The sequence below is a fragment of the Phyllopteryx taeniolatus genome, chromosome 17, assembly GCF_024500385.1.
Source record: "Phyllopteryx taeniolatus isolate TA_2022b chromosome 17, UOR_Ptae_1.2, whole genome shotgun sequence".
Taxonomy (NCBI): Eukaryota; Metazoa; Chordata; class Actinopteri; order Syngnathiformes; family Syngnathidae; genus Phyllopteryx; species Phyllopteryx taeniolatus.
This window is the reverse complement of record NC_084518.1, coordinates 412501-432737: the sequence shown is the minus strand read 5'-3', so window position 1 is coordinate 432737 and position 20237 is coordinate 412501. Positions and strand designations below refer to the sequence as shown.

The window sequence follows — 20237 nt, the reverse complement described above, 5'->3', positions numbered from 1 at the left end:
AAATCTATAATAAGTGGAGTAAATATCATCTAGTGCTCCAAACGCGAGACGTGTCCAGCGACGTCAACAAAACTGACGTCATAGTTGACGTGCGTCCATGTCACGTGATATTGCGCCGCCAGACTCGATCAATCGCTCGATGTTCTTTTTTGTCTGCAGTTTGGGTGAGCCAGCTAGCTGCTAAGCGTTAGCCGAGCCGAGCCGAGCCGAGGGTCAACGCGGGAGACGTTCCGTCCGTTCTGCGCGACTCCTCCTCGGCCGGCAAGCGGACAGCATGCGGCGTCTCCCCGGGTCCGCTGGCGGCGATGTCTGCGGCGGCTTCCAGCCGCTGCTGGCCGCCCTGCTGGCCCTCTCCTCGGCCTCCGCGTCCGCGTCCGCTCATGTGGATGGAACTCCGCCCTCCAAAATAGGCAAGAACACAACATTTGGGGCACTTTGATTGGGTGGATCCTGAACACCTAAGGATGGGGGGGAAGTTCCCAACGGAAGTCCTACTGCCACATTTCACAATGTATTCAATCATTCTTGCACATTTGTCGAACCCGATTCAGAGCATTCCGATTTGAAAATGTTTCCCTTTGGCTGACATTGGTCGCCTCCTCCCGCATCCAACTCGGACCTGTTCGGCTGATTCAGGACATGTACAGAACCTTTTCTGCTCGTCATTTCCTGACCAGTCGAACCCCTTCCAGCTTCAAGCTGGACGCTGTAGGCGTCCGCCTCTCGGTTCCTTCCGTAGCGCGAGTCAAATCAAGCAAAAGGCGAAAGTGCGCCTGACGGTGGCAACTGTTGTTCCAGCGGTGGTGGGCGCCGGCATCGGGGGCAGCGCCGCGGCCCACTTCCTGCGCCAGCACTTCGGGGCCGACGTGCAGCTGGACGTGTACGAGAAGGGCGAGGTGGGCGGCCGCTTGGCCACCGTCACCGTCAACCGCGACCGGTACGAGTCGGGCGGAGCCGTCGTTCACTCGCTCAACCTGCACATGCGGGACTTTGTCAAGCAGCTGGGTGAGCTATCCCGCGTACACGCGCCAGCTGCACGCGCACGCGCACACGTTGACGCTCACGCAGGTGACGACGCGCAGGCTTGAAGTACCGCCGCGGCGTGGCGGGCAAGACGGCGGTGTTCGACGGCGCCGAGGTGATCCTGGGGGAGACGGACTGGTACCTGCTGGACCTTTTCCGCCTGTGGTGGCGCTACGGCATCAGCTTCATCCGCCTGCAGATGTGGGTGGAGGAGATCATGGAGAAGTTCGTCAGGTAGGTGCGTCATTTTCACATCGCTCCATCGTGGACGCTTCGGACGTCAATTGCCTTTGGAGAAGCAATTCACTCCCTTCTGGCCTTTTCTTTCTTTCTTTCTTTAAAACCTGAAATTCATAAATAGCCATCGTAAGACAAAGAACAAAAAGGGTGGGGGGGGGGGGATCGATCTTATCCGTCAGAAAGGTTTTTGTTGTTTCGAAGGAAAACAAATATTCTGACAAAAAACATTTTTCTGGAAACTTGATGCCAAAATGTCTTTGCCGTTATGTGTGTTTTGTGAAGATGCTCATGACGTTTTCGGATGGCTCGCATTTTTTCCTTATTGCTTAGTTTTCCTTTTCTGTGAGCACGAACACAAATGGGCTTTTTTTAATTGTAAATGTATTTTTAATTTGCGCTGTCTTCAGCGTGATGATGTTGTTGATCTGTGATGAGGCCGCCATTTTGCATTCACCCAATTGCGGAGCGCAAAAGACATTTCTGAAATATGAACGAATGCGTATGAATTTTGGAAAGTGCCGTAAGCGTTGCGTGTCTTTACCTTTATTACGAGTGCGATGGGTTGAAAGTCGTCGGGGTCATTGATGCACTTGTATGCGCAGACCAAACGTTCCACAGCGTAGTGACTTTTGGGTGACAAAAAGAAGTGCATTTCAGCGGGTCGCCACCATTTGCCTAAAAATCGCAATCAGTCACTTTTGGAAAAAGGATAGGACTTGAAGCGTGGCTGTTTCAGCATGGGAAACCAAGGTAGTGGCAACATTCCTTTTGTCACTTTTCACTTTGTACTTTTTACAAGCGTCCTTACCATTGTTGAGCAAATGATCCGAAATTGAGCCGTATCCGCAGACTACAGCGCATGTATGAATATCGTGCGTAGGATCTACAAGTACCAGGCCCACGGTTACGCCTTCAGCTCGGCGGAGGATCTCCTGGACTCGCTGGGCGGGAGCGGCTTCCTGAACATGACGCGCAGGCCGCTCTCCGATTCGCTGCTGGAGCTGGGCGTGTCACAGCGCTTCATCGACGAGGTCGTGGCGCCCGTCATCAGGCTCGACTACGGCCAGAACGTCAGCATACCCGCTTTCGTGGGTCAGATCCCTTCGTGCATCACAGTTTGTCTTTTTGTTGTATTCAATGGAGAATTTGTCAACCCCAGAAGCTAGAGTGGGCTTTTTAGACCGCGGACCTCGATACCGGAGTTCCGAAAGAGTCCACGAGAAATTCTTTTGCAGTCATTGGGGAGTCCTACGCAGTTTTATAAAATAGTCGACACCAGGGATGAAACCATAAATCCAATACTCCCGAATCACTGTCAAGAGATGTTCATTGATTGGACTCTAGGCCTGATTCAATTCAATTCAATTCAATCTTTATTTGCCAAATGGGTCCCAAAAACGCACAAGGAATTTGTCTGCGGTAGTTGGAGCCGCTCCGGAATACTCCCCGCTCGCTATGTAATGGTTTTGAGATCCTGGTTAACATGGCGCCTTGTATTCTGAGTGGAATCGGTTTAGAAGCCCAAACGGAATGAAAAAGGCTCCGTATAAACGCCTCAATCGGACTCAACGGGCCGAATCCCAATGGGATCTCTTTCGGTTTCTTTAGGCGCGTCGTCACTACGGCGACCGGCGCCGGTATGCCCCGGAGATCTCGCTTTTAACGGTTGTTTTACCAAAGGTGTAAAAACAATCCCAAGTCCTGTGTTGAATAGACGACGGACCTCGAATAAATGACGTGACGTCTACGGCGACGTGCGCGTGTCACACGTGTAGCGCACGCATACGCCCGGTCGGAAGAGATGGCGTCACATGGAAAGCGTCGACCGGAGATCTTTTTTTGTGTTGTGTTTGCAGGCGCGGTGTCTTTGGCGAGCGCCCATTCCAACCTTTGGGCGGTGGAAGGCGGAAACAAGTTGGTTTGCGAGGGGCTGCTGAAGATGGCCAATGCCAACCTGGTGCCCGCGCGGGTCACCTCTGTGCGACCGCTCCGCTCTGGTAAAAAGCTTTCGCGCGAGACCGCTAGCGCTCGGTTGGCGGCTTTTTTTAACCCTAACCCAGGAAGTCGCTTCCTGTCGGCTGCTGAAACTAAAGCTCAAGTGAAGTCAGAGCAGCGTGTGCAATTTGCTCTTCTCCATCTTTGGCCAGTTTGGCACGAGGAACACTTTGGTATTATTTATAGAGAAAACTTGATTTGACATTATTTTGGGGGGGTTGTGCGATTTTCATGCAATTTGGAATGGGCAGCGTTTTTTTCCACATTCATTCATTTATTCCATAATGGATTTTTTGCAAATGAATTAAAAATACAAAAATGAAGAAATCACATTTCGGTCAAAAGTGAAGCGTTGTGAATAGTTTGGAAAATCATTCAGATTTTTCCACATTTTGCTATGTTACAAACTTAATGCATAATGGATGAAGTCAATTTTTCCCCTCAAAATTGGACACGCAACACCCCATCATTTCTGCTAATTTATATCTAAAAACGAAGAAAACCCATTGAATGCAAAAGGGAAACGGTGTGAATATCTGGAAAGTATTTCCAGTGCGTGACTTTTTTAAGGAACCCCTTGTCACCGGGCCTCGTTCAGCAACCGTGCGGACGCACAAATTTGCGCGTCATCACTCGTGCTTGTCCGCGAACAAATTGAGAAGCTGCTCAGACCGCACCAACAATGCAGGATCAGCTTTCCAAAACGTCTTTTACCAAAGACGTGCGGCATATTGAAACTCGTCGTTTACCAAAACAATAATAACAACTTTAACGATCAGAACTTGAACCGGGAATTTGCTAATGCGCTCCCTAAAAACTGTGAAAAGGACACCCGTTGTCACTTTCCCCCTCGTCCCGTCGCAGTGCTCGTACGGGCTTCATGTTTGTTCGTTCGTTCGTTCGTTCGTTCCCACCGTTGACAGCGATCTTGCGGCAAGCAGGTCGCGCGAGGGCACGCTTTGCTCGCGCGGCCTGTACAGCGATGGAGCCGCTCGCATTTCGTACTTCGAATCCAAACGTCCAAGTTTTGGTATCGACCCGGTACGGTCGGCATTTGCTCAAATGCTCACTTGACGAACGAGAGAGTCATTCTTTCGAATCCCTCCGATCGGCCGAACGATGGGATTTTCGTAGATGACGGGATGGGCGGCCGGCGTTTTTGCTCGTGACGGATCTCCGACTGGCGTACGGGAAACGGGCCTCGTATATTTTCTCTTGCATCCAACGCAAATTTCCTGACGTTTATCGAGTGCAAATGTCTCTTTGCGGACGTCTCCTTCTTTCTTCCTTCCTTCCGATGTCTTTGAACAACAAATGGAGTGTTTGTTCATTCTCGGCTCTTAATTGACTTGTTCGTGCCTTTGACTTTGGAATTCATCGAAAATGTCGAACGCAAACACGGTTGTGATGATATGTTGTCGTTTTGGGGCCGCCTCTTGCAACTTGAACCCTCCGCGTCAACTTTGCGAACGTGCTGGACTTGTGCGCGCATTTCTCGGTGACCGAGGCCCACGTTTCGTTGTCCGCAGCAGGCGGCGCGCTTCAGTACCAGCTGAGCGTGGCCGGAGAGGCGGCGGGGCCGGCGTACGACGCGGTGGTGCTGGCGGCGCCGCTGCGGGCCGGCTCGGGCGTCTCCTTCCGAGGCTTCGCGCCGCCTGTGGAGCCGGCGGAGGACGACGACCGCGGCACGGTGGCCACCGTGGTGCACGGCTACCTCAACACCTCGCTGTTCGGCTTCCCGGACCCGCGCCTCTTCCCGTACGCCGGCGTGCTGACCACCGACGCGCCGGCGCTGTTCTTCAACAGCGTGGCCGCCATTTATCCCGTCAACGTGTCGCTGGGCTTCCGCCGCAAACGGGCGCACGAGGCCGCCGTCTACAAAGTCTTCTCGCCCGAAGTGCTGACCAGGGAGCAGCTGAAGACGCTCTTCAGGTGAGCCGCCGGCGCCGCGCGGGCCCCATCCGCTCGGAAGCTTCCAAAGGGTTCCGGAAATGATCTTTTTCTGTGATTTTGATGGCACTCGGCTTCGTTTTCCAGTTATCACCCGCGAGTGCATAATTGGAACGTTTTCCAACAGCTTTTTTCATGAGATGAAAACGAGAGAAAGAGCAATAAGTCGCTAGCGATTCTTGGTTGCCAAGGAGCCCGATAAGCAATAGATATTCATTTGCGGCGAAAGGGAAAATGTCGGCATGAAAACTCCGACACTTGACTTGCTTGAAATATCGTTTCCGATTCACAACATGTCGTAAAGGCTTTATTGACCTGAGACAAAAGGCAACTTTGCTTTCAAATTGCAGCTTTAAAGTCTCACCAAGTCAAACGAACGGCTCCCAAATCGTAAGTTCAATAGAAGTGAAATGTTGACTTTTAATATTAAGCATTTCAATCGATCAATAAATAGTTCCCTGAAGTTTAGCCGCTTGGCGATGGATCTCTTATCGAGCGTTAACGGGTCGATGCCCAGCGTGAGGCTCGGGAAACGGGGGTGGACTCGGGCGGGAAAAGGCTCAAGCGAACTCCGACTTCAGGCGGCCCGTTGTCACGGAGATGAGACCTTTTTCCTTTTTCCAACCCAGTGTCAGCCAAGCTAACAGGTCAGCGCAAGGTCGCGGGAGCACGGCAAATGATTGACAGCTTCGAACCATTAAGCCAAGTCGGCTCACACGCACTTCTACATTTGTGTTGTGCCTGGTCGTTCAGGGGGCGTGGCCTGGTCAATGACACGCGAAGCTTCTCCGTGCTGCTGGCGAGCGTCGTCATTTTGGTTTTCTGTTCTGTCAGTGACTTTTTTTGTTTTCGGTCTTTTGTCTCGTGACATTTTTGTCTCAACGCCCCCGCGAAAATGAGTTCGATATCCGACGGGGGGACTCGGCGGTTCCGTGTGACACGCTGTCGCCCCCCGCAGGTCGTACTACTCGGCGCAGGCGACGGAGCAGCGGGCGTACCCTCGCTACGGCGACGCGGCGCCGCCCCCGGTGGAGCTGCGGCCGCACCTCTACTACCTGAACGGCGTGGAGCGGGCGGGCGGTGCCGTGGAGATGAGCGCCGTGGCCGCCAAGAACGTCGCCCTGCTCGCTTACCACCGCTGGAACGGGCGCACCCTCCAAGTGGACCGCAAGGACCTCATGCACAAGATCAAGACTGAACTTTGACCTCCTTGGAGGCCTCGCAGCGCGAAGCTCTCGCGCTGAAAGTTCGGACGCCGCCGGGCTCGTCCGGCTTCGGAAAGTACGGGTTGGTCTTATTCCATCACGGACGTGTGTTCGGCTTACGGACACGGCAGGGCGGGCAGAGTACGCGGCTCACCGCGCATTTTCGTGACCGAGTCCTGCCAAATATTCATGGCAGAATTTGGCCCCTTTTCCTCGATTTTGGGCTTTTATTAGGCTTTTTTCATTGTTTATTTCATCTAATAATTGCTTACTTGGGTTTGCCCCACTAGCTTAGTGTCGGTTTCTGTTTTTTTTTTAAATGTTATTTTATTTTTTTTTAATAAAGAAGATTTCCAAAGTAATGAGCTCCTTTTATCAATGTCAGCAGGTAGTTGAGTTTTAAAAGTAAAAAGTCGCCAGAAAAATAAATACTCAAGTAAAGCACAGATAGCTGAACAATCTACTTCATTACAGTAATCAAGTACAAGTACTTTGTGACTTTCCACCGCTGGTAAATGGATGTATGCTACATCCATCAATGTGTGCGCGTGCGTGTCCAGTGAAGAGCACGTCCGCCGTCTCCACATTTGTCAGCTTTGAAAATGTCAAAAGAGCAAGAACATCACGAATGTTTGCGTATTTCCTGCTGCACGTTTCATCGCTAACGTTGCCCGGCGGCAAAGTCACCCTTTGATTGGCTGCTGCGCCACAAGCGGGAAGTCCAAACACGGGAGGGGGCCTGCTCCTCCTTCCGTCAGCTGAATTTCATTCGCTCGCTTTGGGAGGCCGCCTCATTCCGCGTATTATTTATGATGACCGCCTCGTTACCTTTGACCTTTCCGGCCGTTACATGCCCCTCTGATTGCAAGCAGCCCTAAAGACCTCCCGGCTTGCACGCTTGGGGAAAAAACAATCTTAATTAAGGGGGGGCAGGCTGCCCGGAACAGCTGCTGAAATTCTCCTGTAATTGCCCCCGTCCGTCCGTCCGTCCGTCCGTCCTCAAAACCGCGAGGCCGTACTGTGCCCCCCCCCCGTGTTTATTTATTTCGAATACAGCAATTTGAACTTCAAATCAGAAGTCATTGCAACCAAATATAAAAAAAACAACAACAACTATTGTTCAATTGAAGAAGGGATTTATTTATTCAAAAATACACAGAAACGGGGATTGGAGTCGTTGCGAGTTGAACTTGAGCGGATTGGAGTCCCAGTTTTGGCGACTTGACCAAAATGAAAAGAAATATTTCAGCCTCGGGACGTGACGAGGCCTCAAACAAACATGCGGCTGAAATCAATTAGCGATGATATCGTTTTCAAAATGGATGGAGAGCAGAAGCTACATTGAGAACAATGACTTGGGACTTGCTTGAGACTTTACAGTTCAAACTTGAGACTTGATGACCATCGCTGAATGAAAAAGCGAAGAATTGTGTTTTTTCATTCTGTGTCCAAATGAAAAGTTGGGATCCAAAAAGAAGACGATAATGGCAAAACAGGAACTAAACGTCTTCTCATGTTGTATCATTCCTTTCAAACTCAGTCAACCAAACTGACGATTTGGGATGCGCTCTCGTCCAACGATTCTCAGTGTGGCACGCGAGCTCCCTCTAGTGGGAAGTGAAAAATGACTGAATTCGAATCAACCATGTACATTATTTTTTTACTTTTCAAGTACAGCACAGTTGTATTTAACCTGAGTGCAATACATTTGCATTTCATCTTGAAACTGTTTTTGGGGGTGAGAATGAATATTTTAACCATTTTGTGTTAGATAGTGTTGAAGTACTGTGAGAGAAGAACTATAAATGTTACACCAATTTAGGAGTGCTCTTTCATGTGGGACTTTTGTACACAATTATTTTCATTATAACACAGTACTTGGTGTGTCTAACTTGATGTTATGATAAGTGTATCAAAGCACAACATGAATAACCAGTTGATTGTTTTCAAATAAAAAGTTAATAACCCAAAAAATATTTTTGGGAATAATTCAAGTACAATTTTTACCCAAGTTTTGAATCCTTATTAAGTCAATATACATATTGATTTTCCAATGTAGCGGTATTAATGGTTCAACTGTGTCCAACGTTGCTGGGTCTTACAATTATACATTCACGTCTCACGTTTTAATGAACACTTGGGTCTACTATTTTGCTGAAGGAGACGTCCGAATTTTTGGAGGTGCCCAAATTAGGGGAGCATTGCTCTCGTTAGGACGAGAAAGAAGAAACATTTGGTCCACGGAAGCGCCGAACACGTCGTCGTTAACGCGATTCAAGTGTGCGTGTTGTGTGTTTCGGATTGGGCCGCTCCCATTGGCCGAGCCGCGTACCACGTGGTCGGGCAGTCACGCGCCTTCCAGGAAGTGACAAAACAAAACAAAAACAAGAGCGAGCGAGCGAGGAAAGGACAAGAACAGAAAAGAAAGATACGACAGCCAGCAGCGGTCGTCAGGACTCGTACCGACGCTGCGAGCCGGACAAGTTTCGCCGCGACGCCAGCGCGCCTCGCCCGGAAGTGAGTTTTTCGGGGAACAAAACCAAACCGAAAGGTTTCCTTGCGCTGCTTCTTTTGGCTTTCAAAAGATTTGCTCCCCCGCGGAGGATTATTAGGCCGGCGGCTAGCTTTCGTTGTTGTTTTGTGCGGCGGACGGAGGCCGAATGCAACTGAGCTATCGCCATTAAAACGGCGGAAAACAACAAGAACAAGAGCAAGCGCAATGGACGCCTTTCCCTTCTCCTCCTCGTCGTTGTTGTTGTTTTGTGGCTGCGCCTTGTCACCTAGCCTCTTCCATCATTTGAATGCAATGGAGACAGAATTTAATCGCGATTTGTTAGCATTTAGCACGCGTGGGAGCCCGTCTAATTCCTGGTCACGATGGCTGCAAATGGCACTTATGTAACAAGTCATTTGTCACTTTTGAAATCAACACACACACGATGACACGTCGGTTTGTGCGGTCCACTCGTGTGTCGGTTCATCGCGTGGAACGGAGACTTTTGCTGGCAGGGTACACGCCCCCCAACACACGCACGCAAGAGCAGGCGCGCGCGCGCGCGAGCCATGCTAGAACATTCCCTCCAGCATTCGCTCGCTTTGTTTTCTAGTCAAGTTAAAAACAAACACGCGGAAAGGATTTTTGAGGACACTTGTTATTTGTGGACTCGAATTTTGACGTCACGTGACTTCCAATGTTTATGAAAGAACACTTTGTACACTCCACATTGAAGACATTGCGCAGTTAGTTGGCGTTCGAAAGTTGAGTTTGTTTCGGTGTGTGAACGCTGTCGAGGTTTTGTGCGCTTGTAGCCAAGGAAACGTGGGAAATGTTTGAATGTGGGCCGACGCCGCGCAGGCCTTCAACTTGTTTATCTGCAGCCTCAACCAACCTTGAGCGCGGGCGAGCTCGCTGACGTTATCTTCGGCCAATCGTGGGAGCGCGGAGGCGGGCCGCCACCGCCCCTCGACCAATGGGAAGGCAGGATTACGTGGGTGTTGGCGCTGCCGAGTTAGGTGACGCTTTGTTTTGCTTAGTTGATGATCTGAGCACAGGATGCTCCAAATGAGCTTTGCTACAGTTTGATTTTTGAAATATCTTGCGTTTGAAAGGATTTACGTCTTCGTTGTTGTTATGATGTGGAATTGGAGGCTTTAATTCCATAACAACACTGAAATTAGGATGTTTATTATTGGGTGCATATTTGGTCGAGCAACGTGGGAAGTCGCTTTGCATTCTGCGTTTGCTGCGTTGTTCCATGCAATTACTGATCCTCCGCCAATTGAGCGTCTGTCGTCGTACTCGAGCGGCTCCAACTACCGGAGACAAATTCCTTGTGTGTTTTTTGGACATACTTGGCAAATGATAAATGAACCCCTTAAGAGCTTGTGTAACCCTTTTCATGCACTCATCAGTAGGCGAAAGAGCGCTACATTTGAAAATGGTCAGTGATAACATTATCAACAATCCCGACGTTGTTCGAGGAGTGAACCCGTGTTTATCGCGTGGAATATGTTCCGGTCATCATCTGTTCATAAAGTCAACATTTAAAAAACAAAATTCAATCATTTTCCCTCTCGCATATGTTTCAACAAACGCACAAAAACTCATTTGAAGAGTTCGTTTGTTTTCACGCGCCGGCTCACGCGGTTCTCCCAAAAAGAGGCCGAGCGTGCTTGCTTCAAGCTCTTCGTTTGTCAGGTGACTGGAAGAAAAAAAACAGACAATTCAACGTTGTATATTTAAGCAGCCAAATGCTTCACCAAACCTTATAATAATGAAAGTAGCGTAATGCTAACGTATAATGTGAAACGCCACAGATAGGCTAATGGAAATTAGCATAGCTGTTACAATAATGCTAACCCTCCAAACAACTGCTACTTGAACACACACTGAGCAGCAACACATACAAACAGAGCTTATAACAATACTCACAGGCATCTTTGATCTCACCTGTGTGTAAACAACAACTGTTACTGCAGCTTAGTAGGGCACCTTCTCCGCCTCTTGTTCTTGCCCGGCATGTTGTGGCACAACGAGGTACTGCACTGAAGATGCGCAACTCTAAATTCATGCTTGAATGTACGCTGCAAAAACATTTAAAAAAAAACAAAAACACATAGAAAAACCAGTGATATAGCGAGGGCTGACTTTGATATTTTTTAATACAAAAAAAAAAAAAAAAACACGGAAACGTTCCGAAAGAAGCATGCACTTGTTGAGTCATTCTGCAAAATTGTTGCGCGGGAGCGCTATATCCCCTCGGTAGCGGTCGGGGAGTGCCGAATCGCTACGACGGGATTTTGGCCGGCCATTTTAACGGAACCCTCAAAATCCCGATCTAGCGAGGAGGGTTAGCCTCTTCGCAGAGGTGGCCAAAGTACTCCCACTTTGGACAGTGGGAGTAGCAGTACTGATTTAACTCCATACAATTCAGATGTAAACGTTCCACGACTTTTTTTTCAGACCGAGTACGAGTACAATGTCTTACATTTGAGTACTTGCCGATACCAATATTTACGGATATTTCATGAAAATGTTTTATTTTCATCCAATATTGTGCACAGAAATAAATCTGGATTTTTTTGAGGCCCGTGCCAATTCTGATATTTGGCAGAACAAAATTCCGATAATCGATGAATTGGACGACGAATAAAAAAATACATTATGAATAAAATCATTTCTTTATTTATTGGTCCCTTAACGCTTACAAGAATAAAGATATCTATTACAGCCAGAAGGTTTGAATGTTTGTTTCGTTTTGTTTGACTTTGTACTTAAGTATTTGTTTCATCTATGACAGAGAATTTTTCAAATATTTGTTTGAATGTCTTTGTCTTGTGTTGGAATGTGTTGATTTGTAAAAAAAATAAAAAATCAATGTGCCAATTTATGCCCATTTGGCCAAGTGTGGTATGCGGGCTCCCTCTGGTGGTAGGCGAAAGGATCACTGAATGAAATGCTCAAACATGTTTGGAAAGTGCAGTACATTACATTTGTTCAGTTGTATTTCACTTTTAAGAACAATACATTTGCATTTCATTATTTCAAATTATATATTTCCAACATTTATTTTGTGGTTTTTTTCAGTTGATTCTTTATCGACGCAATTCATTTGAAATGTTTTTCTACTTTCCTATATTAATGCGACAGTGGTTGGCGAAAGGAATGAAATCAACTTTTTAGGACTAAAACCTGTGCCTTGTTTTTGCCGAACACTTGGGCCGACTACGCCACTGTATTCGAATTTCGGTCAATATGGCGGTACTTGGACGACCGATCATTTTTTGACGAGGTACCTGCCGCGAAGTGCCATCGCTGTCATCGTATCCGAGCGTTTTGTAGAGAAGCAGAAATGTCATTTTCTTTTCATGTTCCAACACACGGGGGCCACCAATGATACACATGGAATATGAAAACCGTTTTCACATGGACTCATTCAGAATGATGATTATAATATCAATCTTATTTTCCTATTTTTTTGGAGAACTGTCTTAGTCCAAGCTGAGGGGAGTGGGACTTGCGATGTTTGTGACGCGGGCTTTATTCAGCGATTCTCCTGTCGTTTTTGTGTCTTTTTATTAGATCGTCTTCGATCAGGCGGACAGGAGCCCCGACGGCGAGTCGCCGCCGCCCCCGAGCGCCCTCGCACCGCTGGGACCGGACCCCGGGCCCAGAGGTTCCCCACCGCTGGAGCGCGAAGCCGTGCCTTGCGATGCCTCAGGTGGGCTTTTAAACGCCTCACGTCGCTATGGCGACACACGCACGCCAATGACGTCTCGTTGGCGCGAGCGGCCCGTCGTCGCAGTTTTTGCGGTCGACGGCCGTCGCTCGGTCGCCGTTTCGTTTTGCGTCGCGAGCCGAAATGTGAGTTACGAGCGCGCTTCAGATACGCCGCCGCTCGGGTGAGTTTGAAATAAAAAAGAAATGGAAAAAAATGAAGCCGTTAAGGGTGCTGTAAGCCACAACTCGCGCCCAAATGCTCACACCAACCGGCATCTAACATCACTTAACTAGGCCACACCCCTTAAAGGCACTCAAGCAACACACGGGTACTACAGTATGTGCAATAATGACACGAACTCTTTTTCGGAGACCTTGTTGGACTTCAGCCTCTCAACAGTAAATATGATGAGAGCAGACGGATTATCTTTGTGATTATCTTTTCCAAATCAGACGTCTGCTGTAACGTTTCCGGACGGATGTTACACATCAAAAGCAGAATAACGGAATCCTAATCACTTTGAAGTAATGTCCTGTTTTGAATAACGACATTTTTTCATCGAGAAAAAAAAAGAAAACTAACTACTACTATAGAATATTGACGATGACGATGCCGATATGTGGCGCACGCAGCCCAGCGCGAATGGGATGGAGCCTCCCTTTGGGGACGACTTTCAGCACTTCTCCTTTGCCGACCAGGCGCTGACCAGCACCGAGCTGCTGGCCAACACCTCCGACCCCGACTTCATGTACGAGCCGGTGAGTGCTCGCCGCACGCACGCACGCACGCACGCACGCACGCACGCACGCACGCACGCACGCACGCACGCACGCACGCACGCACGCACGCACGCACGCACGCACGCACGCACGCACCACGTCATACGCTCGCAGCCGTCACAGGCCGCGTCGGGAGCGAGTCGCCTTCTCCGGTGAATGTCGGCCATTCTGCAGCGTCGTGAGTTTACGTTCCGCGCAGGGGTGCGCGGAACAATTTTGGTTCTCCAATGAGCACCGGAGGTTGTTGTTGCTCGCTGCTCCTTTTTTTCATGACCTCATTGGATGAAGTTAATCATGACTTACTTATTTGGTGCGCAAATGGAGGAATTCCACTTTTTTGTTTGTTGCGCCACCGTCCGCTTTCACCTCAAAACATATTTTGACGGCGCGAGTTGGCGCCGGCCCCGGAGCAGGCGGCATCTTCCTGAGCCGTCAGATGCCGCTGCCGTTGGGAACCAAGGGGAATGTGTGCGAGCGTTCATCGCGTTTGCTGCGGCAGGCTAACGAACGGCGAAAGATTTCTTGACTTTTCCGCCGGCGCAGCGCGCTAGCTTCATGCTAGCGCCACACACCGGTGGCCGTTCGGAGCCAGCGAGGCTTTTGTGCTGCTCGCAACCTAAATTCGAACATTTGTTCCGTTACTCCCAAACAGTCTGTCGCGGCTAACCCCAAATGGCGGACCGCGGTCCAGGTCCGGACCAAATCAAAGTCTAATTCGGACGCACGCCCGATGGCTGTTAAGTAACGATAAAGTAGTGACGCACGGAAATTTCGGCCGCCGGAAGTGAATTTGCGGTTTCGTACCGAAAGACTTTTGTCACTGAAATAAAAGGGCCGAAAACGCAGCCAGCGTGCGCTCGCGAGCGCGATATGGAACCGACAGCCCGTCCGCGTCTGTGCAATGAGGAAAGCTTGTTGTAGCGCGCTACTTTTCCTTCATGAATGGACGGACCACTACTGTTCTTCTGGAAGCTGGCGCAAAAGCGTCACGTGTTCTATGCCGCGGGATTGATAGAAACGCGCGAACATTCAGCAAACGCCGATCTCGGGAAACGAAACACCGACCTAACTCGGAGGCCGTAACTCGCAGCCGACGGCCCAATATGGCCGACCATCAATCAAACTTCATTCGAAAGCACTTTTCAGAGCAAAAGCGCCGGCCCTCGATGACGTGGCCGTTTTTCTGGCCTCCGTGCGTTCAGTCTCGTGTTTTCCGCCACGCCCCCCCAGGACAGAGACACGGGTCACCGACAGACCCCGTACGGCGACGGCGCGGCGGGCGTGGCCCACGGCGCCAAGGATCGCGACGCGGGCGCCGAACAGCAGCCGACGATGGCGCTCAGCGAGTGCGACGCGGCGCACGCCGGCTCGGCGTTTGAGCAGTGGGACCCGTACTGGGAGGACCTCACCAGGTAGACGCCACTCTCGCACGTCGCCCGGAGCCTCAGGTCTAACGGCTGTGTGTGCGCGCGGGTGTAGGTACACGCGTCTGACCAGCTGCGACATCTGGGGCACGAAGGAGGTGGACTTCCTGGGCTTGGACGACTTCTCCAGCCCGTACCAGGACGAGGAAGTGATCGGCCGGACGCCCACGCTGGCCCAGCTCAACAGCGAGGACTCCCAGCCCGTGTGCGAGGCCCTCTACCCCCCCGCGGAGCCGACCCCGCCCGGCCCCCAGCCGCCACCGGCCCCCGCCGAGCGAGCGCCGCTCCCGGGTTGGGGCGCCGGCCTCGCCCGGCCCTCGGCCAGCTGCGCCTCCTCGTCGCGCCCCTCCCGGAGCCTCCTCCCGGACTTCCCGGAGGGCTTCCAGAAGGCCACCCGGCCGGTCCCCTCCAGCACCGAGACCATGACCAAGACTCAGGCGCAACCGCGTGCCGCCCGGGACCCGGTACGGGCTTCCGAGACGGCGGCTCCGTCGGCCAACTTTGACTTTGTGCGGAAGGCCAAAATCCGCCTGAGCGCTCACAGAGCTCGGGCGGACTCCCCTTCGCTGACCCGCTCGGAGAGGGCGGACGCCCCCCCGCCCCTGCGGCGCGACGCGGCCGCCTCGACGGCGCCGCACGCCGGCTGCGGCTTCGGCGCCGGGAAGTCCGCCGTCGCGCCTCCGCCCGAAGATGTTCGCGCCGCCCCGGAGGGCGGGGCCCCGGGGCCGAGGAGCGCCGGCGGCCCGGGCGAAGAGGACAAGAGCAAAGAGGAAGAGCACAACTACTCGTTGTTCCTCACGCAAAGCCGCCAGGCCACCAGGAGCCTCTCGCAGCTGGATGACGACGAGGAAGAGGAGGAGGACGAGGAGGAGGACGAGGAGGAAGACGAGGAGGAGGACGAGGAAGGCGACGAGGGCGACGGGGCGGAGCTGGACGACGAAGACCGCGACGAAGGCTTCGGGAGCGAGCGCGAGCTGTCCGACAACGAGGAAGAAGAGGAGGACGAGGATGAAGACTACGAGGCCGACAAGGACGACGACATGAGCGACGCCTTCTCCGAGCACGGTACGCGCACGCGCTCGTCTTTTCTTCTTCTTTGTCTTCTTCATCCTCCTTTTTTGTCCATTTTTTCGACGGCTTCATAATTGTACTGATTTTCAGAATTCTTTGTGTCCTCTTCCTCGTGTCCTCTTCTCGCCCACGTCGTCTTCTCCTCCTCCTCCTCCTCGCCGGCAGGCGGCGACGCGTCCCTCCCGGAGGACGCGAAGGGCTCGACGGCGGGCGCGTCGAGCCGCAAGCGAGGCAAGCGTCGCTACTTCTGGGAGTACAGCGAGCAGCTGACGCCATCCAAGCAGGAGCGCCTGCTGAAACCTTGCGAGTGGGACCGCCACACTCTGCCCAGCAACTTGTACCAGAAGAACGGACCCCTGCACGGTAAACATTTCAGCTCGTTTAATCCGGGTTCCCCGTCCCGCCGCTGCCTGCGAAATGCTAGTTGTGCTATTTCGACCGGTCCCGTGTCACGCGTTGGCGTTCGTTCCCTCAGAAGGCCCTGAAATCAGAAAGGTGGCCCAATATCACGTTGACTTTCCCGATCAAAGTGAAGCACGAGTGCGCTAACCCGCAGTTGAATTGCAAAAATAACCAAATCGGGTGCAGACGCCGCTTGGCAAGAAAAGAACCCGTTTGGATTGGGAACTGGCCTCACTATTCCACTTCCGTGCCGCAACACAGTCCGCCCGTTTATCGGGACGGCCCAATCCGGAGCCTCTTTGATTTCTTGCCCCCTCACGCAAGTTTTTTTTGCCAAATGAGTTTGTTTGTCTTCCCAGTTGAAGTTGGCAGTAAAACCTATTCAGACACAAAGTCCGCTAGCTTCATGCTAACATGTAATGTGAAACGACATAGACGGGCTCCCATAAATGAGCACACACGTTCTTCAGATATTTATTCACGACTGCCACTTAAACACAAATGGAGCGGCAGCACGCCTAAACAAAGCGTACGACAATATTTGCGGCTCTGCGGGAGACACACGTTTGGCTGGACGACGACCGGGGACCTTCCCTGCCTCTTCCTCACTCGCGGTACCACCCCGGAGGCACGCAATTCTACATTCAGACTTGATCGTACAGCTCGTAAAAACGCTGGCTCGGAAATGCGCGCCACGGCGGCGATTGACTGTATTGCACTTTTGCGCATTTCGAGATTGCCATATACGCAAAGGTACGAAGGCCTGCTCTGGCCGTTGTAGGAAAGTACACACTGAAGAAGTCTCGGCGGACCGACGTGGAGGACTTGACCCCCAACCCCAGGAAGCTCCTGCAGATCGGCACCGAGCTCCGAAAGCTCAACAAGGTGATCGGAGACCTGACGCCCGTCAGCGAGCTGCCGCTCACCGCCAGGCCGTGGTCGCGCAAGGAAAAGAACAAGCTGGCGTCCAGGTAACGCGCGCGGTCACGTGCCCGCCGTCGCGCGGGCTCGACGGTCACATGACGCTGTGTGTGTGCAGGGCGTGCCGTCTGAAGAAGAAGGCGCAGTATGAAGCCAACAAGGTGAAGCTGTGGGGACTCGGCACCGAGTACGGTACGTCTTCCGAGCGGATGGCCGGCTTTTTCCATTTGCTCCAGACGTGGAAAGAATTAACCGTGCGGCAAAAAAAACAGACAACGTGCGGACGGACTCGACTTCTGTCCGCCAGGCGAACGCGACGACGACATCGTATCACGTTAGCGTGGATGGCCTTTCCAGTCGCTCCGCTTTTCCGAGTGTCAGCGATCCCGATCTGATGTACACGCAACAAACGGTCGTCGGCGCGCGCGGTCTGACCTTTGAGACGCTCCGCACTCGAGTTGACTTTTTGAGAGACAAAAGCAGCTGCAACAAAGTCAACTTCGAGAGAATAGAAAGCCTTTCTTTGTTATTTGACGCGACGAAAGCGTGGGTGGGCGGGTGGGCGGAGCTTCGCCCTCCGCCGACTCTTCTGGTGGCGATGGCGCAGTTGTCTCTAACGTCCCGCCTTCTCCGTTTTCCTCGCCGAACGTAGCGGCACACCGGGAAGAGCACACTTGAATACAACTATTACACAACCGGAATCACGTTATGCCACATTGAAAGAGCGAGATGATTTTTTCCTTCGGATCGCGTCCTCGGAGCTTGGAACAAAGGAACACCGGAAAGTGGTACGCCTCCGAATCTTTTTCCCGCAGAAACGCGTCCATTTGCGGACTCACGTTTGCGTGTTATTAAGTGCGAGATGAATCGTTTCAGCCTGAGAGTCGACGAGCGTATACGTCAAAATGTCGTGAGTCCCGAGTCGTAAAAGCGGCGACTGGAGTTTGACGGCTCTCCGCGCGCGTCTCCCCGTAGATCGGCTGCTGTTCGTCATCAACGCCATCAAGGAGGAGATCGTGACCCGCGCCGACGACTCGAACCCCGGCGCCGGCGGCGTGAGCGACACGCTGGACAGAATCATCCAGGACAAGCTCGGTGAGTGAACCACTACTTTCCTATTCGCCTTTTTGTTGGAGCTTCAGATACGAAATAAAAAATGGCGCGATGAAGGTTCTGTGATGCCCTGGCATGCGGGCAAGGAGGGCCTCGCTTGCTCTTGATTGGACGGGACAAACGGTCAGACGCCCAAATATAAAATGTGAAGACTCGCGAGGAGCCGCCGGAGGCCACGACTCACGCACGCTCCAGATCCTGACAGCCCTCACGAGGCCACACCCCTTAAAGGCACACGTCTGGCTCGGGAAGACGACAGTACGTGCGGTCGTTTGTTTGCTCGCATTCTCCTTTGATGCAATGAAAAGAGAGAAGAGAGAAGAGAAGGGTGGAAATGGGAAGAAAAAGGTTACAAATGAAGTTTAGGACGTCAAACTTTGCAGTTAGCAGGTTAGCTTCAACTGAAGACGTTAGCCATTAGGGCTACGATCAATGATTATTTGAATACTCGATCCGTCTATTCTTTTGGGGATTCATTGATGGATCGGATAAAATAATAAGAATAATAACAATTTCCATGATCTCGAAACGGATTCCGATTTGGTCCGTATGTTGGCGATTGTTTGCAAAAACACGAAGAGGATTCCTTTTCATTCGAACGAGGTGTAATCGATTATCCAAATAGTTGCCGATTAGTTTGAAAATGGACTCATTGGGGATTAATGGATTAGTTGTTGCACATGTCATTCCGTAAAACTAATAATAATAATAATGACTTAATGAATAATAATAATACTTGGGGAAAAGTGTCCCATCTTTTCCGTTACTCCCCGAGCTCAATGCGCCACTGCCTTCTGATGAGGATTCTTTTCAATTTCCTCTCTTCCATCGACTTCCCGTTTGTGCCGGCAGTGTCGCCGCCTGTCGCCGGGCAGACTTCAGACTTCGTCAACAAGATCTTGGAGAACACGGGATGCGGCGACCCCACCGGCGGGCTGGTGGGCCTGCGGGTGCCCACCTCCAAAATGTAGACGGGCGGGCGCTCGGGAGGCCGCCCCTCTGCCCCCCTTATAACCACGCCCCCTTTGCATGCCCCTCACGCCCGACGTCCACGCACCTGTGTCGACGCACGCCCGGCTTCCCGCCCCGCCCCGTCTTACGGCGCCCCTCTCGGGCCGGCCGCGATGTGACAGCGCGGAGTCCCGTCGCCCGTCGCCCGCCGCCCGCCGCCAGCGGAACAGGAAGTAGTTTGGTGCTAGTTGTACGTGGGCGGGGCGAATCGGGCGTTGGACTGCGAGGAGGAAGATGAAGATGAAGCCGGCTCGGCCCCCTTCTTGTACAGTAGACGTGAGTGGGTTCATGCTAGTGTTACGAGTGATCCGAATCTATTCATTGTGCCTTGTGTGTGCGTGCGTGACGGCGGGAGAAATATTTGTGCGTGCGTGGAAAGACGTGATGTGTTCGAAGATCTTGTAAATGTGCGTAAATATGAGAGCTCTGCTTGCGCGATGCCACAGAGTCACTGTATGTGCGTATGCGTGTGAGTGCGCGTGTGTGCGTGTGGGAGGCCTCTGCAATAGATGACCGTTGCGTGTCGGTACTCTCCGGGTGGGCGAGGCCGAGAGCTCGTTTTGCGTTACAAACGAAATATTTGCACACTCTTAATCTATTTTCATTGATTGTTTTTGTACCAAAGACATGCAACAAAATGGCGAGCTAGCCAGGCAACGTAAGGTTTTGCACAGCTTACATGATGCCGTATTGAATGTAGATGTGGGGGGAGGGGGCATGGGGGGGTCTGAGGGACCCCAATGGAACTGTGAAGCTCGTTGGGTCCACAAATGGAACATTTCCTTTTTCAGTCCACGTTACGAGCTAACTGTGCGAAGTGCGCTCGCTAGATAAGCTACCTTTTTATTTGGAAACGTCACCCGCACGAGAAGCAAAACACTC

General features: G+C 51.7%; 2 protein-coding genes across 9 annotated transcripts in view; both read left to right on the top strand.

Moving 5' to 3' along the window:
• Positions 1-112: 112 nt before the first annotated feature.
• LOC133466830 (prenylcysteine oxidase-like) lies at positions 113-8413 on the top strand. Of its 4 annotated transcripts, none has more exons than XM_061750919.1 (7): positions 113-410; positions 799-1005; positions 1083-1257; positions 2144-2355; positions 3120-3260; positions 4791-5190; positions 6167-8413. In XM_061750919.1, the coding sequence occupies exons 1-7, from the start codon at positions 275-277 to the stop codon at positions 6411-6413; spliced, it is 1518 nt and encodes a 505-aa protein (XP_061606903.1). In that variant the 5' UTR covers positions 113-274; the 3' UTR covers positions 6414-8413. The 4 variants fall into 4 exon arrangements, with proteins under 4 accessions (XP_061606903.1, XP_061606902.1, XP_061606905.1 ...); XM_061750918.1 differs by having other exon boundaries at positions 4788-5190; XM_061750921.1 differs by lacking the exon at positions 2144-2355.
• A 151-nt stretch (positions 8414-8564) lies between these two features.
• Positions 8565-20237, top strand: part of crebrf (creb3 regulatory factor) — a 12941-nt gene continuing 1268 nt past the window's right edge. The window contains exons 1-10 of one of the 5 annotated variants that reach the window (XM_061750886.1): positions 8565-8930; positions 12496-12634; positions 13333-13392; positions 14644-14825; positions 14893-15902; positions 15999-16271; positions 17092-17281; positions 17350-17423; positions 18207-18326; positions 19197-20237. The exon at positions 19197-20237 is cut by the window's right edge and continues 1268 nt beyond it. In XM_061750886.1, coding sequence (XP_061606870.1) covers positions 12626-12634; positions 13333-13392; positions 14644-14825; positions 14893-15902; positions 15999-16271; positions 17092-17281; positions 17350-17423; positions 18207-18326; positions 19197-19315 — 2037 coding nt within the window. In that variant the 5' untranslated portion in view covers positions 8565-8930; positions 12496-12625 and the 3' untranslated portion in view covers positions 19316-20237. The other 4 variants (XM_061750887.1, XM_061750884.1, XM_061750885.1 and 1 more) reach the window with 4 other exon arrangements.